The sequence below is a fragment of the Agelaius tricolor genome, unplaced genomic scaffold (assembly GCF_023055355.1).
Source record: "Agelaius tricolor isolate 1412-34295 unplaced genomic scaffold, bAgeTri1.0.p SCAF_2, whole genome shotgun sequence".
NCBI classification, from domain to species: Eukaryota; Metazoa; Chordata; class Aves; order Passeriformes; family Icteridae; genus Agelaius; species Agelaius tricolor.
This window is the reverse complement of record NW_027269262.1, coordinates 71,261,586-71,289,321: the sequence shown is the minus strand read 5'-3', so window position 1 is coordinate 71,289,321 and position 27,736 is coordinate 71,261,586. Positions and strand designations below refer to the sequence as shown.

Genomic DNA, 27,736 nt, shown 5'->3' with positions numbered 1-27,736 from the left:
CAAGTCCACCTCTGGTGAACACACAGGAAGAAAACAACCAGTTCCCTCTGCAATAAAACTGTGCTGCTCCAGGACATCTTCAGTTGCAAATTTATGATTAGCTTAGGATACCCTCACTTATATCTGCTCAGTTCTTTGGACTGTTTCTCTTCAAATTCATGTGGGGTTTATCCCACATACTTGAAGAGGCAGTGCAACTCAGATATATTTCTGTGCTCTCAAGAACCTGTTGGAGATTTGCTGGAGCAACTCCAGGTGACCACTTTTTTGACATGTGTAGTATAATAAAATATATCTTGACAGTGCCCTCAGACTGTCTGTTGTACTCTTAGAAAAGTAATAGCACCTTCCACCTCAGCTGGGTGTTTGGGATGTCTTTGAGATCAAAAGAAATAATGATTTCCATCTTCACATGACAGGCAAGTTTAAGCTTTGCTTATACCAGTGCAATTTAATAGAAATTTTTTCTACTCTGTTATTTTCTTCCATATATCTAAAACTCTGTGGCAATAGGTCTATGTGATATCTTTTTCCTTCCATTAACTAACCATTTTGGTTGCATTTAGCAAAGGTAAGTTCTGATTCAAGAGACACTGATTTTCACTACTACTAAAGCCCTTGCATACCCCATTGTCTACTTTGTTAGCATAAAAACTTTAAAGTGAGTATGGCTTGCACACTCTATACACTTTCTATTGGCACTGTGACATACAGTGACTTAACTGTGGGCTCAAATCAGTGCATTTGTAGTTTTTCCTACGGTTTTGCTTATATAATTTTATACAACATAAAAATAACTTTTTCTATAATTTTAGACAACATTTTAGAAACATTTTTTATACCAAAAAATTACTTTGCTCTGCTCATTAGTGAGCCTCTGGTTTCATTCATTCAACATGGATTATGCTGCTGCTGTTCTCCTACAATAGTCTACAATCTAGAAGAAACCATGTTACTTCACTACAAATTAGTATGAAAGCAGAAAGCCCTAGTAATGCAGGTTTGATTTTCTGCCCTTTTTATTGCTTTCAAATTCAGATACAGGTTAAAAGCAGCACTTCAGCTGACACAGCTAGAGCTCCTGAATATAAAGCAACTTTAGATTCTTCTGAATTGGTGGAGATTTGAGAACTTGTTCCTGGCATTCAACAGTTTCACTCACACAGTCCTTGTAGAGCTCAAACAAAACTTAGCTAAATTATTCACTTTACTCACAGGAGTGTAGAAACCTTGTATTTGCTAGTGGCTGAAGAAAAGACACAATGCAATTGGCAGAGATGCAGAAACATGTATATCTTGCCAGAAAAGGCCCAGAGAGGAGAATGGAACAAGGGAAACATACAAATTATGAAATTAAAGGAATGTCAGTCCATTGGATTAAATTGTTGTTTTAGTTATACCTGCATAAATCAATGAATACATTAAATTTTTCATATGATAACAGAACTTGTAATTAACTTCTATTGAAATTGTTAGTATCTGTTTTTAGGATAAATTACTGCACAACACTTTCTTAAACAGCTTCATCTGAGTTTTTCTAAGGAAGTTGAGTCAATTTGGTGCAAAATATGAGGCATATGTTCATATAATGCAAGTGCAAAGAGGAGAATAGAAAAAAAATGCTGTCTTTGTCTGTTATTTAATTTCAGTCCCTTTGTTCAAGAGCAAATAACTGCTTGAGTGGTGATGCACAAAGAAGAGACAGGACAATTGAATTTATGAAGGATTTATGAATCCAAGGGCCAAACTGACAAATTCTAGTAACATTATTCCAATTGAATTTCCATCATAAATTGAATTGGGTGAGTTAAACTGATTTTTTACTTGTCTATTGATTTTGCTCTACTGACATTTTGAAAGGGTCCCAGGATGTGTATTACAATACCTTTGCTATGGAATATCTTTCTGACCTCTGTAAACAGGGTTGCCATCTCTGGATGTCCATACTCCTCTTTACATGGATTGGTTGGCCTATTCCCTTAAGTGTTGTCAGTATCCTTAGCTCTGGAGTGGCTCCCAGCCATGATTAATCTTTCCACCTTATTGCTCAGCAGACCTACGGCCTCTGCTACTACACTGGGATTGTTTTGCCTTTCTTCACTTTCCACCATGAAAGTATCAGCTCTACAGAATGATACCACTCTGAAATTGGACCAGACGTAGAAAATAGTTCCAAACTTACCCCTAAATACAACCATGAAAAACAATGCTCCAAAAGAATGTGTACCTCCAGCATATCATGATCAAATTGAACCTTTTGGATGGTTCTTAAACTGCTTGAAAGTTTGAGCAAAGGATCATCAGTGCATGAGCTGGCAATTGGTGGCACAGGGTGACTCACTGTGGTCTTTTGTGCCCATATGGCCCAGCACAGGTAGGAATGCAACTTATTGCAGTGCAGGACTAAAACTAAAGCCCTGAGCTGGACTTGGAAAACAGTTAAATACAATAATGAGCAGTTATCCATTGCTAAGTCATTGTCCTCTGCTACTGGAAGGCTCTGAATTGTGTTCTGTTGCAGGACAAGGGCATCACATCATGCTCCATGGAAGAGGACATGGACATCTCTCTCATTCAAGGGCAATTTGGGTCCTCTGAGGACAAAGATGACAGATTAGGCTGCTGTTGGGAAGGAAACCCTGAGAACTTTCCCATGGATCCTGTCTTTTTCTCAGAAGGTCTCTAGGATCCAGGAACTGATGGCTCTGAGAAGGGTGGATTAGGATTCCTGTGTCACAGAGAAGCATAAATCCCACCTGGTATCTCAGGCTTCCCCTTTCTTCTTGCTTATATGCCACATTTCTGCTTTGCTTTGCCATTTTGGATGCTTTGTAAGATCCTTAGGAATTGCCCACAGCTGAGCTTTACAATTTCCATCTCCATCCAGCATGTAATCTCTCACCCAGCATGCCATACACTCTTCTCAGAGAAGCAAAGAACTCCTGGTCTTCCTCCTCTGCTTCTCATACTTAGGCATCAAAGAATTGTGCCCCTCTGTCCCTGTTGGCTCCTGGCCTTCCTTCTCTATCTGAAGCTTTAATTTCTGACTTTTGGCCTCCTATTTCACCTTCAAGTTGAACGCACTCAGTTATATGTCAGAAAGTCTGAGAAGGGAAGTGAAGGCACAAACATGAAATCAGTACACTTTGTACAAAAGTCATGTAAAAATACATGAGAGTGGTTAGCCCCTTGTCTCCTTGTCTGCCTCCTTGTGTCCCAAATTGTCTGCTGTCACAGTTGATGATATCTGTGAATTACTGAAACTCTGGCATGCCAAGTGGGAAGACAAATTTGAATGTTAACTAGATGTAGTCAGAAAAACATTTTTATGGTTAGACTCAATCCCTCACTAATGAAACTTTTTTTTTCTGTTTATGACCTACTGTGATTACTACTGATGCATACTAAAATCTTTCCTATCTCATTCATTATTGGCTTTGTCTATTTTAATTTTTTTGCCTGACAATATTCCACGTTCCACTTGTTCCACCCCTGCAGGTGTTCAAGGCCAGGTGGGATGGGGCTCTAAGCAACCTGGTCTATTTGGAGATGTCCCTGCCCATGTCAGGGAAATTGAAATGAGATGATCTTTAGGATCCACTTACAACCCAAACCATTCTGTAATTCCATGATTTTATTTTCTGCTATAATGTGTATTTGAGATGCTTTCACACTCACACAGTTGTCTCTATCATCTGACTACAAATGCCTGGATGGAAAGTCTTAGTTTCCAGACATTGACTGGTTCTACGATGGTTGATCTTAAACATCAAGGATGAAAAAACATGGAAGGAGACTAAGAAAATGAGGTTTATATAATTTGGAAGCCTTAAAAGTGGTCAGCACTATCTCCCAGAACACAGTTGGTTTCAGAACCCTATTTTGCAAATCCTAATTTACAACAGTTGTGCTGACACAAGTCCTGGAGTGTAGCAGGTTTTATTAACCTGAGAAATAAGTTCTTATGTGGTTATACTTACTATAAGATCTAAAGTGTGACTCATTTTTGTATTGTGCATTGATCTCAGGCAAAACTGTATGTCTCAGCTGAAAACATACTTAGTATTCTGCATGATGCTTCTATTTATAATGGTTTAGGAGCACCTGCAAGCAAGCTTAGGAAAAACATTATTTTTGAGCATTAAAACCATTATTAAAATAAGTTTTTGTTGTCATAAACAGTGACTAAAAAAAGACAGAAAATGACTTGCTGTTCTGTTTGTAAGGGTGACGCATACAATGATCATGACACTTTCCAATTAATTTTCCACACATTAACAACAACTTTATTCCACAGGATTTAAAAGAAATGCTAGTAAAGCAATTGAGAAGCAATAATAATGAAAGACTTATGCTTCTTATCTGAACTTCTTTCTTCATGTTTTAGCAAATAGTGAATCTGCTACTCCAGAATTCCCTCTGGGAGAAGGTGTTGAGAGGATGTATTTACAGGCAGATCTGTTTTATTTTTACAAGGTACTCTGTTATGTAGCTCACCAGAACCTGGGAAATCCCTGCAGCACAGGAGTGGTATGAGGAGGAGAGATGATACAGTAGCTGGTTAAGGGATGGATATAATTATCAATGTCCTGGAACACTGCTGTGGATGCTCATTAGTCTGCCTTTAACAGGCTGACATGAATCACCTTGTAGTAGGTGCCTCTGAACTTCCAAAGCTATTGTTTTCTTGTATCTCTAGCATGCTCACATTTCAATAAATATCTTGAACTACCAACTTAAAGAACAGCATTTGAAATGTATCTGAAGTCATTCCTGTGTAGCTGTGAGAAAGATAAAGATGGACACGACACTTTCAAAGTCAAGCAGCCAAAACTGCACTTTAATGTTCACAGCCTATTTTTATACAGTTTTCAAAAGCCTTGTGTTTAATTCTAATTGGTTAGTAACTTTCTTGCCACTCAATTAATTGGTTCATAGGTGCTCATGTGTGTATGTGTTAAGGCCATCTTCTTCAACAGATGTTCACATTTATTCTTCATGGATTCTCACGGGATAAACTTCTTATTTTCACAGGTTTTCATGAGCAATGGCTGATGTGCTTGCAGGTTCTCATGGAACAGGCTAGCTGTTAGCTATACTTAGCCAAAGTAACAAGGCCTGAACCATGGTTTTACAAGGCCTTTTTTGGTAAGGTTTTACCTATATGTGACACTTCTGCTTTGATAATTGCACGTTGTATTAAAATGGGCAGTTCACCTCAAATTAATGGGTTGATCTTTTGGAGGGAGTAAAACCCAAAGCTACAATATACCTCATTAAGCCAGGATTTTCTGTTTTGCTGTCAGAATCACCTATACCTTGCCTGTCCATTCTAAGAGATCGCTTGGTTTGTGTCAGTCTTTTCCATAGGAAATCACTCATGCTCTGAAACAGAGATTTCTTTTTCCCCAGCCTGTGTGACATTGTCTAAGGTGAGTTCCACTACAGCCACAGGAACAACGGGACTAGAGGGGCTCTGTCAAGAAAAACACTCACTGCTGCTGCTACCATTACTGTCACCCACCCAGATGGGCTGCAGATTTATCAGGAGTGAAGGCAGCTGCTAAAGGTCCACAAGGAATGAAGTGTCCTTGGCCTTAAACTGTTAGGACAGCTTACTCTTTACAAGCATACTTCCTGTTTAGTTTGCATCATGCTTAATATCTGAGCCTAGGCGAGGTAACCTGTTTGGAAAGAAATACTATTAGCATAATCACTGTTTTATTAAAGCAATGCTGTGAAGGCATGCTGTTGTCATTTACAGACAAATGAAAGATGAGATCTTTCTTGAGATCTTTCTTACATCAAAGAAATCAACATCTTCTTGTGTGTGGGTGCCACAACCCACACAGCTGTAATATTTTGAAGGACTAAAGTCTAAATAACATTCTTTGTTCAGGGAGGAAGATGACATGGGTTCCAAGTACCCAGTAATGAGATTAATACAGAGCAATGCACCAACATTCTGGCTTTCTCTATATGAGCCTTCTCTAGTCCTCATTGCTGTAGTGAGTTGAGGGGGGTGAGTTAGAGTTTAAAGGCTTTATGGAAGAAAATGTTATAAACAAGGTTTAAGCTGATGCAGCTGAATGAGACTGCAGAAGTACTCAGAAAGGACTAACCCATCAATGACTGGATTTTCTAAATAAGTGGGAAATAGTGTAAGACATTTTTGTGTTCTTCCTCACAAGTTTATGTGTTCAATAACACGGTAGGGTTTTGACTTCAGACAAACATTATGTTCAAAAACTATTACTGTAAATTAAAAAGTAAAATTTTGTCAGTAATGCTGTTTTGTCTAGTTTTTTTCATTTCCAAAATGCATTTGTAAAAAAGACAAGAACTACATTTTGCCATTCTAAGTCTCACAACAGGATTGACTGGTGCCATCTACTGGCTATTTAGTCCTTTTAAATTCCAAAAAAATATGAATAATGTGTTTTAAATGCAGAATAATAAGAACATTATGAGCCTTATAACTGAATCAGCCGACATCAAGCTATGTAATTGGCAAATCTGTAACATTTAAATAACATTAGGTGAAACTTCGGTACAATGTTCCAACAGTGCAATTCAATTATGAAGCTTTTAGATGTGTCAAGAGGAGAAAGCTCATGTACAAGTGCAGACTCCAAGCATTATCACCACACACATCCCCCTGGTGTGTGAGAGGAAGGCTTCTTCCTGACAACTGCCACTGCTTGAGATACCTCCTCCACAAATCACATGGGGCACTAACATGTTCATGCAGCAGGGTAAACATGGTCACCTTGCTGTTTGCCTTGGCTGGAGGGATGTCACCACAAAAAAATTGGATGGAGAAAATGGTGTTTTAGCTCATAGCCCAGGCAAGATGTGAATGTTTCTGCTGAGGGTGGGTTTAAGCAAGCTGGAGGGAGCATGGGCATGGAGGGGATGGCACAAAGCCTGTTCCAGAACATCCATTCCAAAGATGGTGGGAGCAAGCAGAGCTTGGAAGGGATCTGCTGTCCGTGACTGCTGAATTCCCTTCTGCTAAATTTGTTGAAAGACATCTGAAGATGACCTAGGATTTAAATAAGGCTTTAAATAACTTATACTCTCTGCAGTTTGAGGCAGTGCCAGGGAAGATCAGCAAATCAATATTAACTGGAATGTTAACAATATCTCCAGTGCCAGGTAAGAAAAGTATTTACACATCTGAGTAGCTGCATCCCTAATCAGCAATACAGCTGAGCACATGCTTAAAATACTAAATCATACTTGAAGGTGCTTTGCTAGATACCAAAGAGAGTGCTCACACTCCCCCCTCTGGTTAGTCAAGACTTTAATAGAGCCAGAAACAAATATATTTAGATCATACTCTGAGAACCAGCCTCTGGAATAACTTGCTTAACAACTAGGTTCTGAGCAAAGAAAGTATATTAATAGAGTGACTGAAGAAAGAAAGGGCTCATGCTTCCTGTTCTCTGCCTTTTCCTGTCATCTAATAAAAACATGAGAGTCTTCAGGGAAGGAAAATAATGTTACTTAACCATATCTGTTTTTCAGAGATTTATGTTAAAAAATGCATTCTGATGGAACAAACTATGCCACAACCTTATATAATGCCTTAGTCAATGGAACTAGAAAGGAAAGAGAGTTCATTAGAAATCTGGTGGATTGTGAATTTGCACTGAACATGCTTTGTCTCTGCAAGGTTTCAGTGTGTCTGATGCTGCTCCCAGAGCTGAGAGCAACTCTGGAACTTCAGCAAGGGCTGATCAAGAACTTCCCAATAAGAACTTCTGCAGAAGTGGAGTGGGGAAACTGTCCCTTGCATGCTCCTGGGGCTCTCACTTCCACACCCCTAGAGTATGTGGCCTCTCAGAGCTCATGAAAAGAAAAATGTAGTATTTCAAGGATAGGAAGAGCTACTGAGAGACTAGGACAGAAGACAGCTGGAAGATGAGAAATGGAGCAACGACAAAGGATAATGTAGATGGGTTTATCAAATAGTAAAGTACATTAACTTCCACAACCTGCAAATAACATTTAATTTAGCATCATTTGCTTGTTTGTACAGCAAATTTAATTCCACGTATCAAGTTACTCCATGTGCTCAAGTGCCAGGACTATGTGGATATGCAGCAGGTAGATATAATTCTCCTCATGATTCATAGAGGTGCTGAAATGGTATGGTGTAAGGGAACATGGAGCAGTTTTATGTTTCTTTAGGGTGACACAGGCAATGACACACAAAATATCTGCACGAATGAGAGCTTCCAGATACTTATTGTCTTTTGAATAACCACATGTAGGTTTCATGCTCTCCACACACAATCCATGGAGGGATTCTCTGGATGAATGTGCCAGACTGCACAGACTATCCAGGGGCTCATTAGAAGAGAAGCAGTGCTGCCTGAACATCATCAAACCATTCCTAAATCTGGTTTGCATGTCTCGGCATCTGGTGTTTCCTGTTCCAGTCCTGGAGCATGGAGCAACTTGCATGGCTGAACGACAGCCTGATGAGACCTTGGATGGCTCCATGCTGAGAAATTTGGTCACCTCTGCTTAGTAACATTCCACATTTCTATAGTTAGATCTCATTAGCTCAGGTCTGTGTTTGTGAACACAGTTGAGCACTACTGGCCAGTACTTGTCTGCTATGTGTGGTCTCGGCCAGCAGCAGGTGCGGGAGCAGTGGGAGGACAGTTCACACATCCTCCAGCTGCATTTCTGGAAGACAGCAGTGTCTGAGCACCAAAGTCACTACAATGCTCCTCCTTCACTTGAACAGTCTCTTTCCCTTTGCTCTCACCACAGCATCCCTTTCCTCACCAAATATTTCTGATTACTTCCCTTTCCTTCATTAAATTAAATTGTTGAACATTGACTTCTAATATCAATCTCTTCCTCAGCTGTAGCCTCATCTACTGAGTGTCTGCACCCATCATGTCCTGAGGATTCGGGCCTTTTGCAGGATGGCAGCTTGGGTGCCAGCAAAAGTAGCAGTGAAAGTAGCAACCAGGGTGGCAGTGAAGGTCGCAGCACGGCTGGCAGAGAGAGTGACAGTGAAGGTGGCAGCAAGGGTGTCAGTGAAGGTGGCAGTGAAGGTGGCAGCAAAGATGTCAGTGAAGGTGACGGTGAAGGTGGCAGTGAAGGTGTTGGTGAAGGTGACGGTGAAGGTGTCGGTGAAAGTGACGGTGAAGGTGTCGGTGAAGGTGTCAGCGCGGGGCCCGCCGCCCTCTGCCGCGGGGCCTCCCGCCTGGCAGAGGCCGAGGTGCGTTGGGAGACAATCCTCGAGATCGCTTCCAACGGCGGGACAGGTTCACGGCCCGACACTCGAATGTCTGTAAATTGCCTTCAGAATTTATACAGTGCTTTACAGAGATGTTTAGGAAAACCCCAGTGCCGAGTCAGTTTGAAGGGATTTTCACGCCGTTTCCGTCTGTACTGCAGTCCCGGAGGCCTTCTCTGCCAGGGGTCCCCCGGCATGCGAGGCGCGCTGGAACAGCACGGACGACTTCGCGGCCGTGGCCGCATGGCCGGGCCGCTGCTCCCCGCTGCTCCCCGCTGCTCCCCGCTGCTCCCCGCTGCTCCCCGCTGCTCCCCGCTGCTCCCCAGAGCCCCGGCCGGGGCCCCGCCCGCCGCCACCGGCCCGCAGCCCCGCCGGGGCGGGAAGGTGCAGCCGCCCCGCCCCGCCCGCCAGACGCCACATCCTGCAGGTGCCGCGGGGCGGCCATCGCGGAGGGGCCGCCACCGGTGAGTGCAGCGGGCAGCGGGTCAGGGCCCCGTCCCGTCTCGTCCCAGGGAGCAGCGACTCCAACTCGGAGCGTTGCCGCGGGGTGGCCGCCGGGAGGCGGGTCCCGGTGAGGGGGCGGCGGGGGCGCGGCCCGGGCGTGGCGGGGATGCGGCGCCGGGGCCGCGCCCGGCGAGCCCCGGGTCCTGGGCCGACTGCACTGCCGAGCCCGCGGGCGCCGCTTCCCAGGGCGGGGCTGGGAACGGGGCGTTGGGAGCGGCGGCGGCTCCGGGGCCCGGGCGGGAGCGGGGGACGAACGCGCCGCTCCCGGAGCGCGGCTGCGGCGAGCCGCGGCCCCGGCGGGGTGTGTGGGGTCGGGGAGGCGCCGCGGGGGCACCCGGCCCGGCCGGAGCCGCCCTCTCGCCTGCAGGCCGGCCGGGAGGCCGAGCTCGGCCTTCGGACGGGTGGTCGCGGTCGGGTTGTTTCTGCTGTTCACTTCTCTGTCCCGTCTTTGCACGTCCAGACTCGAAGAAGAAGGGATTTAGCAAAGTCGCGCTCAGCTAAAATGGGACAATAGCTAAAGCAGCTCTGAGGAGTCTGATTGTGTGCCTTGCTGCCTTGTGCCGGAGCTAGCAGAGGAAGATGCATGTTTTTATCCTTGTGCAACGCCGGTCTGTCTAACTACTGAACAGAGCAATGTGCTGAAGTTGGAGATCCTGACAAAATGGGAGCACTTGTGTTCTCTGCGACCTGCAGTTTACTTCTAGCTCTGGTGCAAGGGCACAGCTTATTCACCTGTGAGCCAATTACTATTTCCAGATGTTCAGGAATGCCTTACAATATGACTTTTTTCCCAAACCTCATGGGACACTATGATCAGGACACGGCTGCTCGCAAAATGGACGTAAGTTTCTCACCCCCGTCTCCCCCCCCCCAAATTGTATGTAACAAATTTGTCATTAAGAAACTATTTGGGATACCTGTTGCACTGAATGACAAGACTGGTAATGTTTAGTTAGTAGATGTGTCTTCAAACAGAGTGTTCTAGAGCTCCTGGTAAAGCACTATATAAGGGGAGCTACCAACTTCCTCCCTCCGCCCTGCCTTGGATCCTGTATTAGAGTGGAAGAGGAATGGGTGTAGCACAGCAATGTGGCTATTCAGAGCATTTTGGCAGAGCTGATCACATGTGGCTCAGGCACTTTACTGTTATACAGAACAATTGTTGAAATTCTCAGGAGAAATAGTTTATAATATCCTGGCCTGCCTGAACTCAGTGCAAAAATCATATTTAGAAGATGCTCTTTGCTCCTCTGTCACCTTACATCTACTAAGGAGGATCACCTGAAGTTATTCTTAGCCCTGTTCTCCATTGTGGCTTTTGCATTCTGATGTCTTCTAACTGGATGCTGAAACTTCTGACTGAAAGAGCAACTTTACTCTTTTAAACTGAAAATAAGCACTTTGCTTACCTGAACTGACTCTAAGTGTGGCTCCCCTGAGAATATGCGTCGTTGTGGAAAGGCTTTGCCCATAGCAATACCTGTGAAGGGTGAGAGCCTCTCTGGGTGAGAGGCTTGTAAAACAAGTTTTAAACCTGTTTTAATAATGGCTTTTCAGTGGTAAGAGGAGGGGGAAAAACTTAACACAGGTCTTGAAAAGCTCAGTGTCTTGTGCTATGCAGAGAGTGCAACAGAAGTGAGGTGAATATTAAGTTTCTGTTTCAAAAAAAATTATATGTGGTGTTGAAGGTACTGCTACTAAAATCTTATTTGCATACTGTTTACTGAGCTTGGAGGAGGAGCTTGGTTCAGCTGCCGAAACATGTTTTTAGTGTTGCTCGGGATAATCACAATTCCCTCCCAGCCTGGAATAGCATAGGCTTTGGTCTCATGTTGGTTTTGTCAACCCAGTGTAGATGTGTGAGAAATTCTGGTATCAAATGTTAAGCCATCTGTATGCAGACAACTGAATTTGCTGCAGATCTCTGACAAATTGAAGGCTTTTTAGTTGGAAGGCAGGCTGTAGGCTTCAGGTGTGAGCTGTGCAGTGCTTCTCTGGCCATCACTTCTCAGGAGTGCTTCCTGCAGTGTCTGCCACTTTATCTCCTCAGATATGCTGCTGCTTCTGACTCGGTGTGTGTTAACTGCAGCCATTGAGCCAGCACTTGTCAGTATTTGTGCCTTCCAGTCATGCTGCTGCTAGGGCAGAAAGACCACAGAGCCATTTTTATTAGGTTGCTATGGCTGACTTTTCTCAACTGTCAGTAACTTGTGTCTAGTGCATGTGTGGAGTGAGTTCCTCCTGGAAAGTATTCATGGCTTGCCTTACATATAGCTACCTACCTTCTTGTATAGCTATTTCATTAACAATTGTGTGGTAGTGAGAAGTTTTCTTGTTTTCTCTCTTTTTCCATCCTGTCACCCTTATAACCTGACTACTAGTGTTGGATTACTACTCAGCCAACTGGCTGGGTGGCTGCAGGGAACAACAGTGTCTATTAGGGTTTAATTTGCCTACCCTCTTTGATTTGCTTCCTAGTCTCCTGTCATTCCCACTGCCTGGCCTCTAATTTGATATTCCTAACTACTGTGGTGCTGCGCAGACATTTCTGAGCTGCCTCTTGTGTGGTGGGCTGCCTGCCTTTGTTGTGGTCCAGCGGTGATGATGGATTACTTGGTCAAAGAGAATTTTTAAGACAGCTGCTTTACAGGTGAAAGGGTCTTTGCTCCACTCTGTATGAAGTTCATGTTGAATTCACTGCTAGTGGTTAGATTTGGCATTAAAATGGTAAAAGCTTACCGTGGTTCATTGCTGGGCCTTCTTTCTGAGAGGGCCAGTGTGTACCGGTGTCACACGTTTTGATGTCATTCTTCATATCATTCAGTAATGGTGCCAATTTGTCCATAGTTGATTGCAACTGAGAACCTTCTCAGGACTGTCAAAGGATTCTGCTTTTCAGGGGATTTTCAGTGTTGCAGCAGGGGAGGAGGAGTCACTCACTTCTGGAATAGCATTTAATTTCAGTTTGCAGCCATAGCAAGGCAGTGTGTTAGGAGGTGGAGGAGACTTCTGTTGTTTTAAGAGCTTAAATTTTTTTCTAATTTTCAGTCCAAACTTCATTCATACCAAAGAAAGAATTTTAATGGCATGTTTTCACTCTATAGAAGTGCTTTCCTTTGATCCTCAGTAGGAATGCTTAAAGGCTTTCTTTTTTAATTCTGTCTTGCTCTTCCCCCTCCCTTCCCCCTGTTCTCAAAATTGGGCATGAGATTTACATATTTGCGTGTAAGGTCTCACAGGGTTTTGAGGTTGAGGCCTGCAGTATTTTGCTCCCTGTATCATAACTGACTTTTAGTAGGATCATGCAATCCTAAGGAACAAGGTAGGGCCTTCTTCCAGAAATCAAAAATATTTTGTGCAAAGAGCCCTAGTGTTAATGCAGGTTTATGTTTCTACCCCCTCTAAGAATTTTTGGGGAGTGTTTGCTCCCCAAAAGGATGATGATTTGTCAAGGGGGCAAGTCTCACCACAAGGTGAAGTTCACTCTCCAAAACAGTGGTAACTCACAATGCCCCACTCTGAAGGCTCTACAGGTGTGTTCTGCTGCAAGGGAGTGTTGCATAGCAAGAAGAGCTGTGCTGGGGGTGTGTTAAATTGGTATTTCTGGATGGTGTCTTCACAGTAATCCTCCAGAAGAGGATGATGTGGAGCTACTGTCTCAGGTAGTGGTTGTCTTTGAGGAAAGCAGCTGATAGATGGTTTTACAATTCTGCCTCATGTATCAGCTGTTCATAATGATGTGCTATAAACCAGAACACTGCAACACTAGAACAGGAAGATGACTAACTCAGTCCTAGGGCCTCTGTATGGATGTTCTGGCTAGTGAGGATAGTCCCTCTGGGATCTTGTTTTCTGCAATAAAAAATAAGTAATTTCTAGTTGCTCCCTCCATTCACATTCCTCCATTATTTAGTTTAATTTTGAGCTTTCAACTTGACAGACCAAGTTTTGGCTTCTTGAGTTTTACTTTATATTTGGATTCATTTTGTTTACACAACAAATGGTGGCTTTAGGAAAGTAAAACCACATGGTTTTGTGGTGTGAAGTTTTGGGTATGTTTGCTAAACAGCTGCATGACTCTGGAATCTGATTATTTGCAGATGCCTACCACCTCTGTATCTCAAAGCAGTTTATCAGTAACTGTTCTTGTTACTACTAGTTCAGATTGGGAGGTGGAAGATGTACGGTTTGTCTGATGAGGAAAATGAGTGGACATAAAAGAAGATCTGGTTCATTACAGCTGTACTTAAATAGGTGTAACTCCCCCTCGTGGTCGTCCACAAAAACAAGTCACTTCTAATTCCAAAGTAATTCCTACTTTAACTATCCTGGTATAGGTTGTCAACTGAAGGCATTATTCCATCAAGGCAGAGAGTTACTGTGTTGTAACTTACATTCGTATCTCTTAATCTGTTCTGCTGCAGTTCTGGAATGTGTCCACAGGAGACAAGCCCTTAAGACTTCCTGTTGTGGGCAAGATCCAGGTCTGTAGAAGTACAAAGGGAAAAGCCTTGCCAGTGAGCTTTTAGAGGAGACTATAGAAAACACTGGAAAATGTTGCACAGAGAACAATGAAGTACCTCAGAGAGACTGAAAAAATGATTCAGTAGTGAGTTTTCCACTCACTTGTGAGTTCATGGCCATGTGCCAGAATATGTGTGTGCGTGTCTGTGGAGGGTTAAATGCAGCTGGCTGCAGCAGTGGCAGAAATTGTGTGAGAACTGGGGTCAGTTGAAACAAAGCCATTTAGAGGGGGTTAAAAAGTACCTTCCAAAGTTTAATACTGAAGTTGTGTGAGTTAAAATTTGTAATGTAGTGGCTTCATTTGCTTCCACTAAATCCAAATTTACAGTTAATTCAATATAACAATACTTATAAAAACCTGCAAACCTGGTGTCTGCAAGCTTAAGTTGGTACATGTGTGTGTGTACACACAGGAAGGAAAAAGCTGTCTACCACTGTAGGTTGGGAGTTTAGGGCAAATAAGTGCTGTTTCATGAAAAGGTTATTACTGGGATAGCCTGCAAAGTATCACAGATGTGAATTTACTTAATCTCTAGAGACAGCCATCTTTGCTTCCTGCTTGTGCTCCACATGAGCAGTGCTCGGTGTAATACATGAAACACTAGTACTTGAAACCTGCAGCTTAAATCTCAGCATCTTTTAGTGTTCTTGATCTGCTTGGAGTTATGTTTTGTCCCTGGTGCTGCCTCAGACCCTAAAGTGGAGAAATGTGTGCAGAGGTGTGGACATTGACCCAATGGAACAAGCACAAAGGAGTCTTTAATTCATATTTTGGTTGTAACATTTTTGTTGTTGCTTTACCATGATACTAAAGAGCAGGGGAGGCTTTTGTAAAAAGTGGTAAATTTAGAACATCATGTGTTACTGTTTACAAACTTTTCTAGCTTCTCAGAATGTAGTGCATGTCACAAAAGATTGTGGTGATGAAACAGCTGAATTGATGCTTGTTAAATGGAAGTTGGCAGATGCCAAAGTATTTTTTATACATACTTCATATGGATCAAAGGAAATACAAGATAGTACAACTGACTTCTCTGTTTGTTATGTCTCAAGAAATATAGTGGACATGAGTAATTCTTTTGAGCATCACCTTGGAAGTTGCAGAAAAGCATTGACTAGGGGTTTGAAAACATGTGAATTATCTGTGTAATTTTGTAAAACAACATAAAAATTTGGGATGTGTGTTCATTTTTTGTACTCTCTTGCTCTCAGGTATTCCAAGGAAACATACATCATGTTTATTTCTTAGAGTGGTGCTTATAGCAACATTCATAAACCATTTTTGCTGATTCTTATGGGTACAGTAAATTACAGCCACTAAAAAAGTGTTTGCTACCTGTAGTACTGAGGCCCTTCAAGTGTGATTGGCTTGTGCAGATTGACTGAAAGCAGACAGGCAAATCTGTGAATCCCATTATCCTGGCTCTGAGCATATCAGTCGTCTGCAAAATCTGCTGCTGCTTTCTCTGAGCAGCAGGACTTGCCCGCTTGATGATGTGCATAGCACTGCCTTGGGCTTTGTTCTGCAAGGATGCTGTTTAGAATGCATGGGGGTCCAAAATACTGCTTGCTTGGCAAAGAGATGGTGGCTGGGGTTCTTGGAGATGGTGTTGACAGTGTGATTCCAAGAGCCTCCTCTTTATCCATCTTCTGAGGTTATGCCTACTCTGGCAAATAATTTGGTGTTACAGGAGTGGATCACTAGGTGAAGTTGTCAGCACACTTCTTACCTGTCTGCTGCCTGAGACAGAGGAGTTCTACTCTGGGTTAGATTTTGGCCAGTCTCACTGTTCATGGGGTCTGACGCTGGCCTGTGGAAGGCTGTCTTGCAGATCTTTGTCAGCTTCTGAGAAATACCATGGTATCTTGTTGTTTGTCTCCTGCGGATGTCTGTCCCTTCTGCAGTGCCCTGGTAAATATTTAAGTGCAGCTGCAAGCTGTAGGTGGTTTCTTAGTCCTGCTGTGCAGCCTTGTCTCCAATTCCCTCTTCTCCACACTCAAATCTGCAATTACTGGGTAAATGAAGGCAGTGATGGACTTAGTCCTGTGGCTGTAGCCTACTCCTAGAGGACACCTGTGGATGAACAGAACAGCTTCCCTGAAACTTTATATAGAGAATGAAAGCAGGAACAGAGCTACTGAGTTTGACTGCTTTGCCTTCACTGATGGAAGACAGTTATGGCCTGGGAGCTGAGCTGTCTGCTGAGAACACATAATCCTTGGTGGTGGGGAGAGTCAGCAGTGGGTACAAAGCTTTGAGACACAGGTGCAATTTCCATATTGTCTTAGTGTTTTTGTGGAAGTGGCTGCTGCCCAATGGAACCTTGTGAACTTCACCTGGTCATTAGTAAAACCGAGCATTAGATTAGGTAGGATAGGTCTGCTGAGGGTGATATGGTGACCATGATTTTGAAGGTCATCTTCACATATCTTTCTTTGAATAGTAGGCAAGTAGGACAAAACTGTATATTGTTGTGTGCTGGTGGTCCACACTGTTTGCCCTTTGCTGTCTGTGAGCTGTCAAACTGTGGGATCAACAACTGGGTAACAACTCACACCCAGTGCATTGGCCCACAGCAGCTCTGGCAACAGCAACTGGGTAGTCTTGAAGGATTTGGTGAAGCAAGGTACATGGTGGGACATCTTTGCAAGGCTCCTGATGCTTGTCATCTACAAATCTAGCCTAAGAATGGCAGAGGATCCTGATGTCTTTCTGAAGCAAGCTTTGTGGTGTTTGGGTGTGAGATGCTCTTTGCCCACAGTGCTCTGTGGTCAGGAGGCTGGATGGAGCTCAGGCCCCTTTTTTGCTGGTGGAGGTGGAATGCAGGCTTAGTTTTCCATTTGCAGGATGGATGTTCAAAGTGATAACTTGGCTACAAGATACTACCTATGCCTTCTTTGATAAAGACCATAAAAGCAAATGGTCCAGAAAATAACCACATTGGATGGGGAATGTGGTCACATGTCCATGGTTTCTTTTCTAGTTTGACAATGCAGTGATTAAAGCTGACAATTTCTAAGACTACTGTTGTTTCATCTCTTTAGTTCTTTACTGTATTCCAGAGGAGGGGGTGGGAGTAACTGCACCACAAAATTTGCTGCCTTTTTCTCTCTCTCAGTGCTGACTGTTGATTCACCAGCCCTTAGGGGCAAACATAGTTCCTTTGTCACATGGTTGCCTTTTTGGGTCTTCTCTGTGTGTTTGTGTGCATCTGTGATTGCTGTAACACGTTGGTAATTTGTCTGCCAGAGTAAAAGATGCATATGTCTGCCCTCTTTTTCTGAGCTGTGTAGTGTAGACGAGTGGAGACTTGCTGGATTTCTGCATAGCTATTGGGAGAGGCGGGCAGGGGTGTGTAAGAACTGTGTGAGAAGCTACTGTATATGAGGGGAGAGAGGCCTGGATGATCAGTCTTTGTAGGACAGTAAGGATGTCCTCTTACTGAAGATACCTTTCCTCTAGACAAGAGCTTCCTGGGAAGAAAAAAAAATCCACCTTTCCTGTACTTAAACTTCTGGTAGATCAAGTTATTTCAAAGAATAACCACATCCTTCCAAGTTTGGCTCATGCTGTATTCCCCAGAGGGCCTGCATAACCAGACTTCTTTAGACTCAGTAGCTACTGCCACAAAGCACTTAGTGGCCAAACTCTCCACACAGTTTTCCTGCATGCAAAATTAAAAGAATTTCTTTTCTGGAGAGGGATTGTACCCATCCACCTCATGGTGACCTAGCAATACCTGTTTGCTAGGGTGCCATGTCCCTGCTGCATACTGTTTCACATGAGCTAATGCTCTTGCAAGGAAGGTACAAGGTGCACCATTCTAAGAATCCAGTTGGGTGGAGGATCTCGCTGGGGATTATACACAGAGTTACAAACAGAATGTTAAATGTCGAAGGTTAACGCGGCCCACAAATTGTAACGTGACAGGGAGAAAGAAAAGGTGGCCTTAAGTTTTTAGAACAGGAGAAATAGGGAGGATAATGAGCGAAATGTCACCAAGATGAGCACTGTGGGCTAACAATAAGGAAACGGTGTCTGATGCAGGTTTTCAAAGCTAGGGAGTGTCTCAAAGTATGACCAACTGGAAGTAGTGAAAGCAGCAGACAGAGGTAATGATTGCAGATGCTGAGGTAGGTGACTGCAGCTTCATGGGCTTCAGCTTGGTCAAATGACTTGTGCATGCCTGACTGATATCTCCTACATCATAACAAAGTTGTTTTTTTAAAGACCACTAAAGTTTTCATTTAAGACTGCTCAAAAATGCAGTAGGCAAGAAAGAAACGGTGCAGGTTTACTACTCTGGTGACTTGGGCGGTGCTGTTGTGCTGAAGTGTGTCTCCTCGCTCACAGAGAGAGGGGGAAGCATAAATCTGGATGACTTTTGGAACCAGAGCAGTAATGACTTCTGCTGGAATTTCTTAGAAATGGGGGGCTTTTTTAAAGATAAGACTGTCTATCAACATTATTACAGGTAATCCTTTACATTGAATGCTGCACAAAAGTTTAGCAATAAATCCACGTACTCTTGTAACATATGGCAAATACAAGGAGAGTCTAAGATTTGAGATTCTTATGCTACTGCAGTCCAGATGTAATGAAGCTTTGTCTAGACTTCAGATGTCTGAGGGCCGGCATTATACCTTCCTTCAGTTAACTCATAGTTTTCTGTCTTTTATGCTGTCTAGTTTACGCAAAACCTAAATCAGATACAATGTATAACTGAAAATCTTTGTAAAAATAGTTCAGTTCTGTAACACTTGGGAAAAAGCTCTCATGTTTGTTAAAGACTGTAAATTGCAGAGGCTGGAATATCTATAATTTAGGTCAAGTTATAATTTAGGTTAGAACAAAAAAATGCAGTGGATTTTGGTCATAAGCTATTTTGAAAAGTATTTGAAATACTTGTACTTTAGTTTGTTTCAGATAGTGAGATGTAAAATTCCTGTCTGTATTGTTTATAACCTTTGCTATACTTAAAAAATATAGGCATATATGTATTTTTATTTTGCATGTGAAAATACTTAAAGAGAAAATATGGAATTAAGTTGTTTTACTACAGAAAGAAATTCTGTTGCTAGATCCCTGTGTGGGCCATTCTCTTGAGTTGGACTTGGTCCTAGTGATTCCCTTCCAACTCAGAATATCTTGCAGCTCTGTACAGTTAGTACAAAACCATTCAGAGTGTATAAAAGTAAAGAAGCAGAATAGCCTGCTTTATCCTTCTGTGTCTGTGCCCATTTATAGTGTCAATGGCAACCTTAGTGCCAAGGTGTGGTATTGGAGTTGTTTTATGGAGTTTGTCTTACCTTTTTTTGAAAGTGCATGAGTGCCTTGCTGTCCTATCAACCTTTGAAAACATTCCCCCATGTGCTTTATCCTTGCCCTGGTAGGATTTTTGATTAATATTCCCATAACCTTTGAGTAGCTAATATGAAAGTTCAGACCAGGATGTGTATGCAGACACATGTGTGTGTGTATATATATATATATAATATATATGTATGTGTGTATATTGCATGCATATATATGATGTATGTATGTATATTATATTGTGTTGGAGGAGGGATGGTGAAGAGTTTGCAGTCAGTCTCGTTCTTGCTGCAGATCCATTGAACATTTGGCTGCTGAGCGATGGGGCTCCCTGAGCGATTGCCCAGCCCGGCATCTGCCCTCCTGCTTGGACGAGTGATGAATGATGAAGCTCAGTCCCGCCCCCAGGGGCACCTGGCTGCCCTCTGGCCGGTGCCAGGGCACTTCACAGCACAGGGGTTTTGGGGATCAGCTGCCATCCTTTGCCCTCTGAACACTGATCCGCCGCAGGCAGCTCGGGCCGTCCGGCTGTGGGAGGAGCGCTGCTGGGCACGGTCGGGCTTATCAGCCACTGCACGGGGCTGTGCCAGGCTTTGTTCACAGCCCTTCGACAGTCTAAGTGCATGTGTTGCCTTTGCTGTTCGGTTGAAGGACAAAAATAAGCTTATATCTTTGCAAACATCTTTCTGCAGAACGGCATCGTTTGTCCCACTGCTTGTTTACTGCCCATTTCTTTCTCTGACCACTCCTAGCCTCTACCAGCTCTTTGAACTTCAGATTTCCTGGAGTAGGAAACTTAAACTATTGTCTTTTAAACTACGGGGGCAACCTACTTTGTACTCTGACAAAATACTTCATTCTTATCTATGTAAATGTTAAGTTGATTACATTTTTAAAATGTTTGAAAAGCTTTTAGATTAAACAAAACTTCATGTGCTTTTAGTTTATTGTGGAAGCTGCAGAAAGTAATGCTGTTTTTTTTAAAGCAACTTTTTAAAATAGAAGTCAAATTCATGTATGTTTGATGGTTTTCTTTTTACGTCTGTGAAATCAAGATGCACTAATAATGCATATTAAACTTAAAAGTATTCAGATTTATAGTGTACATCTTATATCCATTTATAGCTAAAATATAAATGGTGACTTTTAGTCCTGAAAAACTTTTGTTGGTTTACCCATGTAATTTTAACTGAATTGAGAAAATACAGATTACAGCTGATACTTGCTGCTGGCAGCAGTAGTTGATTATTACTCAGAGCTCAGGTAGAGACATGGTGTATATGGGCTCTCAGATGAGCTCATACCATGTTCCTTGCTGGTTTAAAGCATGGTTTACATTGCACTAATGTTTCTGTGCATTCCCATGTTCCTGTTTTGCAGTTCTGTTAAGTAGCAGCTTTTAGCAGGCATGTAGCAACAAGGCACTGACACTTAAACTGCCTCAGCTTCCTGCAAAATCCTTACATACCAAATTAAGTGTATTTAACTTGCCTTTGATCTAAATTCCTCAATGTAACTTCCAGTGGGAAAAACCTAGTCTTTTCTCAACCTTGCTTTGAATCTATTGGACTTGTACATTTCATCCTTCATTTAGTTTCATGTGTTGGGACATTTATTTATCATGACTTAGTTAATTGTGCATGAACTAGAAGTCGGAGGTTCTTGGCAGCTGATTCACTATGGCCATCAGCAAATTGCCACCCTTGCCAGCCTGTCTAGGAATTGCATGAAGGCATTAATCCCTCTGGGTGTGATGCTAATCTTGTGTGCATCCAGTTGAGAATAACTCCATTGTAACAATAGTGTAGGATTAAATCAGCCGTGCCATACTTGCTCCACTGTTTTTAATGGAAACAGATTATCATTGTAAAAGTGGCTAAAGATACGGTGAAGATTGTTAGTGTAGCTCTGTGAGTAGAAAGAGTAATTACTGTCTCTTCTTCTGAGATAGGTTATATGCACTGTGATTGACAGTGGCTATATTTCCTGACTATCACATCTGAAAACTTACATGTTTCTAAATATATTTGGTTTAGAGTTTGAGGCTATACTTCAGTTCTCTAGTGACTGGATAGTAGGTTTGTTTGTATGGTACTGTAAATTATTAACAATTAATTTTTAATTATTAATCATGAAAGTGCCCTGCAATAAGCAAGGGAGTTGGTGATCCTTCTGGGCCCCTTCCAATCTGAGATGTTCTATGACCCTAATTATTCATTATTTAGGTGGGTGTTATTTCCTTTAAAGCAGATACATAGTTACATGAATAGCAATGGGTATCTTTAGTATAGGTAGGAATCTGAGGTACACAGTGGAGTAAAATTGTAGAAATACAGATTTAAGCCTGCCTTTGCTTCGGTGACTGAAATACAGAGTTCTGTAAGCAACAAGGTTGTAGTGTTGTTCCTTTAATCAAAACATATGTATCAAAGAGCTGACATGGCTTAACACCACGACAGTTAGTGTCTGTCATTGTTTAACTTGGGTAACCTCAATGTTAACTAGATTAATGAAGCTAAATGCTTTCACATGGTAGGTAGAGCCCAGTGGTTAGGAGAGCAGGTTCTTACTGTCTTAGGTATCTGACTCCAGTGGCTGAAAAAAGGCTCAAGTCCTCTGTGCAATTCAAGGTATTTCCTGTCTTTTACAATGAAGGTTTGCCATGGATGATTGTAACAAAGACTTTGATATTTCAGTCCACAGTTTTCTATATTATGAAAGTGTCTCTGTGACACTGATCAGCAGAGTACAGGAGAGTATTTTCACTTACTTGTTTTGGTATATGCTGGTAGTTATCATACATCTGAACCCCAGAGACTGATCATCTCTGGTAATGCTTCTCTCTGGATCAGACTGAGGTGAGGTACAACAAGCATTTGAAATGTTTGCATGGAATAGTGAACTTGTTTCTCTTGTGTCTTGCAGTTGTAAGCCTGCTAAGCACAAAACAGAGAAGCATGGGGAGCACAGGATCCATATATAGTTCTAGGTTGCAATTTACTTGTTGGCAAAGCACATTTAAGGACATGTTTGCACTTAGACATTCTTTCTGTGTTTTGCACCATTTGTCTTCACTTGTCTCTGTTGTGTTACTGTTTGTAGAACCACCCCATAACTGGATTTCTGAGGTAGCTTGTCTTTGCTGCTGGAGATAATTTAACATAGACACACCTTGTAAGGACTCTAGGACTTCATAAGGTGTTCCTGTTTGTTAGTGGAAAGTTTGCATCCCACAGTCCTTGGTTCTTCATTGATAGTGCTTGAGGCATGCCCCTCTTGCTGTTACAGGCTACATCATCTTTGTCTTTACACCTGCTATTAGATTGTTGGTTTGGGTTTTTTTGTTGTTGTTTTTTTTTAAAGATTGTTACTGTATTCTAGTTTGTCTTACATTTACTGAGTTTTGTTTCCCATTGTCAAGAAGATGAAAATTTATATTTTAGAACTTACACTGACTGTGTGAGGCTCCCTTTCTGTTTTTTCAAGAGCGTAGTTTCACTCTATTTTTAGCATTCTCATCACCCAGTGTGCAGATTTTCATCTCTTCTTCATATGACAGGGCAGTGGTTGCTAATGCTTAAAATGCCAAGTGCCTTGGTTTCCTGGAAGAGCGAATTTTGTTTGTTTGTGCCACATGCAGACCCTGAACTTCCTGAAGAGAGGAGGATTATGGTATAAGATTGTGAGTTTAATCCCAGACTTGCATGCTTAGGACGCCAGCATGTGCATGCATGCAGTTTACCCAGCTGACCACGTGGGTAAAATGTGGTTTGTGGTTGGGACATCCATGGTTCAGATAAAGTGTCCTTGAAAGAACTGAATTTTACTGTCAGTGAGCTTGTGATCTTGGCTTTACTTTGTGCTTCCAGACTATGAAGCTGGAGGAGCAAATACTTTGGTTTTGGTAAGATTTTGCTTTTATGGTCCATCAGGAAACACAGACATACTATTTTCTATGAGCAGACTTTTCCATTTTGGCTAGCTGGAAGTGAAGCCCACATTTAAATATACTTCATTTTAGCAGAGTTCCAGGCACAATTCACTAACACTTCTGATGTTCTTAAATGGTAAAAATAAGCAGTTGCTGAAAATAAATCTGTATTTACAAATTCCATATGTGTGTGCTTGAGGCAAAGTTTTACGTTTTATAGAGGTTTTTTTTTGGTTGAGAAAACTCATTGGCTGTAAAATCTATTAGTTTTTTGAGGGACTCCATGCTTCTGTTGAAAGGGATAATTCAGATTATATATACTTCAGTTTCCAAAAACATGTTCACAGCCTATATTTTTTTAAGAAACTATGCTGGTAACCCATTGTAGACTTTGTTTTCCAATGCCTGCCTAAAGCACAAGAAGAAAAGTAGGTATAAATAAATAGATAAATGTTTTTTTCCCAATAAGAGGTATTAAATCCTGAGCTGATAGTTTCATGCTATACCACATAAATCACTGGAGTGGTTCCCCTTAGTTACTTGTACTGAAACCTCTGATAACAAACTAATTCATAAATGGATCTAGAAGAGAGATAGGTACTGAATTTGCTGAGAAAACAAAATGGGATGAAAGAATTGCAGAGAGATCATGTACTAGAAGCAACTGGACAATAAAATATGGTAGGTATGATCTAGGGTAGGGAAATGCAGAGTAATAAGTTTGGGGGAAAATAACCCCCAGAGTAATAAATATGGGGGAAAAGTAACACCCACTATCTGTACTAGTGGGTGGGCACAGTATTTTACCAGTTACTGTCACTCAGAAAGTCTTTGTTGTCACTGGAAATGTGATGTCAGTCTTCAAATTTAGTCAAGGCAAATAGAAGACAAAGTATATTATGAAAAGGAGCAGAAATCAAAATTTAAAGCATTACTATACTAATATATAAATATATTATAAAAATTATAGCAGGAAGACAAAATGGAAAGGAAAAAGTATAGTGCAATCTGTTACCTGTTTGTCAAAACACACATTAGGCTGCAAAACCAGGAGTTACAATAAACAGATAAAGTGCATTATTTTCTTGCCAATGTCTGTTTAAATTATGCTGGACAACTTATTGCTGTAGTATTTTACAAAGGGTTCAAACAGAAATGATTGAAAAAGGGAGAAGATGCATTTTAGGAAGAAAGGTTTGTCACTCTTCTCAACACAGTGGTTGTGTTGCAATGTGCAGCATGTTTCCTAAACCCTTGCTAGTAGGAAACTGGAAGAGATGTCAGCTTGTCTTATTACAGCCCCCTTGCTACCAGCCAGGGGGGAATGAGGTGTCCAGCTGGATGGTCTGACTCAGGAGGTCAGCTTGTGTTTTCAGAACATTAAACTTGCTCTTGTGCTCATACTTTCAGGTGTCAGAAGGTAAATATTTTTAGCAAGCTGAAAGAAATCAAAGAAATATTGTAAGGACAGTTACTCTTGGCAGCCAAGTCCTTGGAATACTGCTCTGATTACAATATAGGCTAAACATGGCATTCTTCGTAAAAATTTTTAAATTTATCTGTTAGGGTGGTTTTGCATTTAAATAAAATATACTCTTTAAACGAGTGTTTAGACAATGACCACATGCTTTAGTAAAACTCTTTATGCAAATGCAAGCATTTTATTCTTGCTTGTCATTCATTATCTGCCTCTAATATACAATATCATTATACATGTTGTGATTTTTGTGCTATTTTAGCTTTTAGGTAGCTTCATATGACAGAAACTCTGTTAGAGTGGTAGAGGTTAGTTTTATGTCCTGACTTTCTTCTCTGGATGTTTTCTTTATGCTCATTTTCTCTATCAAAGTTGCAGGCTTAAAATATGTAAGCCTATTATCTGTATTGGAAAATGCTATTTAGAAACTGTCAAGTTGCTTATGAAAATAGTTGGTAAAATATCACTGTAGGTAAACTCAGTTTCATTGATATAAATACTGAGATTTTAAAAAATCTTTACTTTTCTAGATAAGATTGATGAAAAAGTTTTTGGCTGGTAGTCCAAAATTTGCTCTAGAAAATTAATTTTACTTCTTATTGATTGAGATGAACTGTGGATGACAAAAAGGAAGAATTCAGAACAATCAAGACAAATTCTGCAAGACAATGTCAAAAATAAACTCAATTTCTGTAACAATTGAATATGACTACCCAGGCTATTTTGTTTATCCTAAGTTCCGGGAAGAACAGAGCAAATACAAATTAAGAATTGAGAAGAAAAGAAGCATCATAATTATGCAAAGGGAATTTAATTCATTTAAGGTAAACTCCTGAGTACTTTTTTCATCTGAAGCGATGCAGACTTTAGGAAATAATCCAATTTATGGAACTGGAACACAGTATACCAGAGCTGCATTTCTGTCCTTGTCACGAAATACTCAAATATAGGGTTCCAGCAAAGGCAGCTCCAGAGGAGACATTCAGAGAGGGGGTCAAACTAATCTGTGCCTCTTGTAATGGCTTGTGCAGATGCAGCACACAACTGGAGTGCTCTGAAGGATACTGCCAGCATTTTTTGGTTTGTCATAAAGCACTTGTATGTTATTCTTGCTCTGCCTTATCTTCTTCCTTCCTCCCCATACATTCCTCCTGTATTTATTACCCTTTAAGGACTTGTAGGTATTCCATTTTGTAAGGGAATTTTATTTAGCAATGTCTTTTCTTTTAAACTGCATGTTCAGTAGCAAGACTTGCTTCTTGAGTAAGGAGGTAGATAGATAGATAGATGGATAGATAGATGGATAGATAGATAGATAGATAGATAGATAGATAGATATGCAATGCTTAAAAGCTAGAAAAAGTAAGGATACTGTTCTGGACTCAGAATCTAATCTTTCCTTTTTCAGCCATTGGTTGAATGTCTGAAAGACATAGATACTGATGGGAAATAATTAAATAAAATTCTTAGTAAACAAAAATCTTACTAAAAGCTTGACCTACTTTGAAAATTGCATGCTGTTCCTGTTTAACATCACACATAACATTTGCACACACGGTAGTATTTTGAGCAAAATAATTTGCCCTAACAATAAAGCTGAGAAAATGTAGAACAGAAAGGCTGGGGTTTTTTTACTTAAAAGCCTGTCTGACTGTGAATAAGCAATTGAATGCATTGAGCAGAAAAAGTTAAACTTCATTCTATGCATTCTCTAGTAAGAATAGTCATCAGTTACTCACTGCCCGATACTTGGTAATCCAGGCAAAGAAATTCTCAGTCATGTTGAGAGAGATTTTAAATGGGATGTTTAAAAATGAGAAATAATGTTTAGACCTCATTAACAAAAAAAAAAGCTCTAAATTTAATTAGCATGAGAGATGAGTATATCACACCACTTAGGACTGAAAATGTAATCTAACAGGAACTACAGGAACAGACACACCTTAGAAAACCTCAGGGCATTTGTTTAGAAGCTGACTGATGTACAAAGAAACTCAATGTTTTACTTTATTTTTAAATACCTTGGGCATTCATAATACCTTTCAGATTTCTAATGTTGTCACATAGGAAAAATGAAGTTTGGATAGCCAAATCCAAAGATCCTTGTCCAAGATCCTGGGACAAGGGCTGGGCTGGAAGTGCCAACAGAGCCTCTTGCCACTCAAGCCAGTGGGTTTTGCTTTTTCAGAACTGCTGAACAAACACTATTTTCTAATATTTTTTCAAAACCTATATAGGATTAAATGTAAGCCCCAGTGATGAAAGTTAGTTTTGATGCTTTGAATTAGCTTTTAAAAATTGCTAACCAAAGCCTTTTTCTTCCCTGTAGCCTTTCCTTATTCTTATGAATCTTCACTGTTCACCAGACGTCCACACATTTCTGTGCAGAGCCTTTGTCCCAGCCTGCCTAGATCAGATTCACGTGATTCACCCCTGCCGAAGCCTCTGTGAGAAAGTGTATTCTGACTGCAAGCAGTTGATGGACACTTTTGGAATTGCATGGCCTGAAGAGCTGGAATGTACCAGGTATTTTTCATATTGACAGGTGGTGGGAGTGGTATTTTCATGTTTCACACAGACTGAGTTGAAAATCTGAGGCAGGCTGTTAAATATCACCTCGCAGTAATTTCCTTACTATGCTGACCCTGCAGTGCTTATGCATGGGACCATTTCTTTATTAAAACTTTTTTGTTATTCAAATTATCATCTGCATTTTCTGCCTGT

At 41.4% G+C, this 27,736-nt stretch overlaps 3 protein-coding genes across 4 annotated transcripts in view; all 3 read left to right on the top strand.

Annotated features, from left to right (window-relative positions):
- Window positions 1-6,287, top strand: part of BAALC (BAALC binder of MAP3K1 and KLF4) — a 35,348-nt gene extending 29,061 nt beyond the window's left edge. Inside the window, exons 3-4 of the transcript XR_011678363.1 lie at window positions 1,650-1,802; window positions 2,522-6,287. The gene's annotated coding sequence lies outside the window, so the exon portion shown is untranslated. The remainder of the gene's footprint in view (window positions 1-1,649; window positions 1,803-2,521) is intronic.
- The window catches only part of FZD6 (frizzled class receptor 6), a 67,093-nt gene that overhangs the window by 28,862 nt on the left and 10,495 nt on the right, over window positions 1-27,736 (top strand). Inside the window, exons 1-2 of one of the 2 annotated variants that reach the window (XM_071421452.1) lie at window positions 10,238-10,607; window positions 27,342-27,538. In XM_071421452.1, the coding sequence (XP_071277553.1) occupies window positions 10,428-10,607; window positions 27,342-27,538 (377 nt within the window). In that variant the 5' untranslated portion in view covers window positions 10,238-10,427. Of the gene's footprint in view, window positions 1-10,237; window positions 10,608-27,341; window positions 27,539-27,736 lie in introns of those variants that run through there. The other variant, XM_071421453.1, reaches the window with a different exon arrangement.
- LOC139587542 (uncharacterized) lies at window positions 6,901-10,366 on the top strand. Its single transcript, XM_071421977.1, has 3 exons — window positions 6,901-6,955; window positions 8,883-9,726; window positions 10,227-10,366. Exons 1-3 carry the CDS (start codon window positions 6,901-6,903, stop codon window positions 10,246-10,248), a joined length of 921 nt encoding a protein of 306 aa, XP_071278078.1. The 3' UTR covers window positions 10,249-10,366.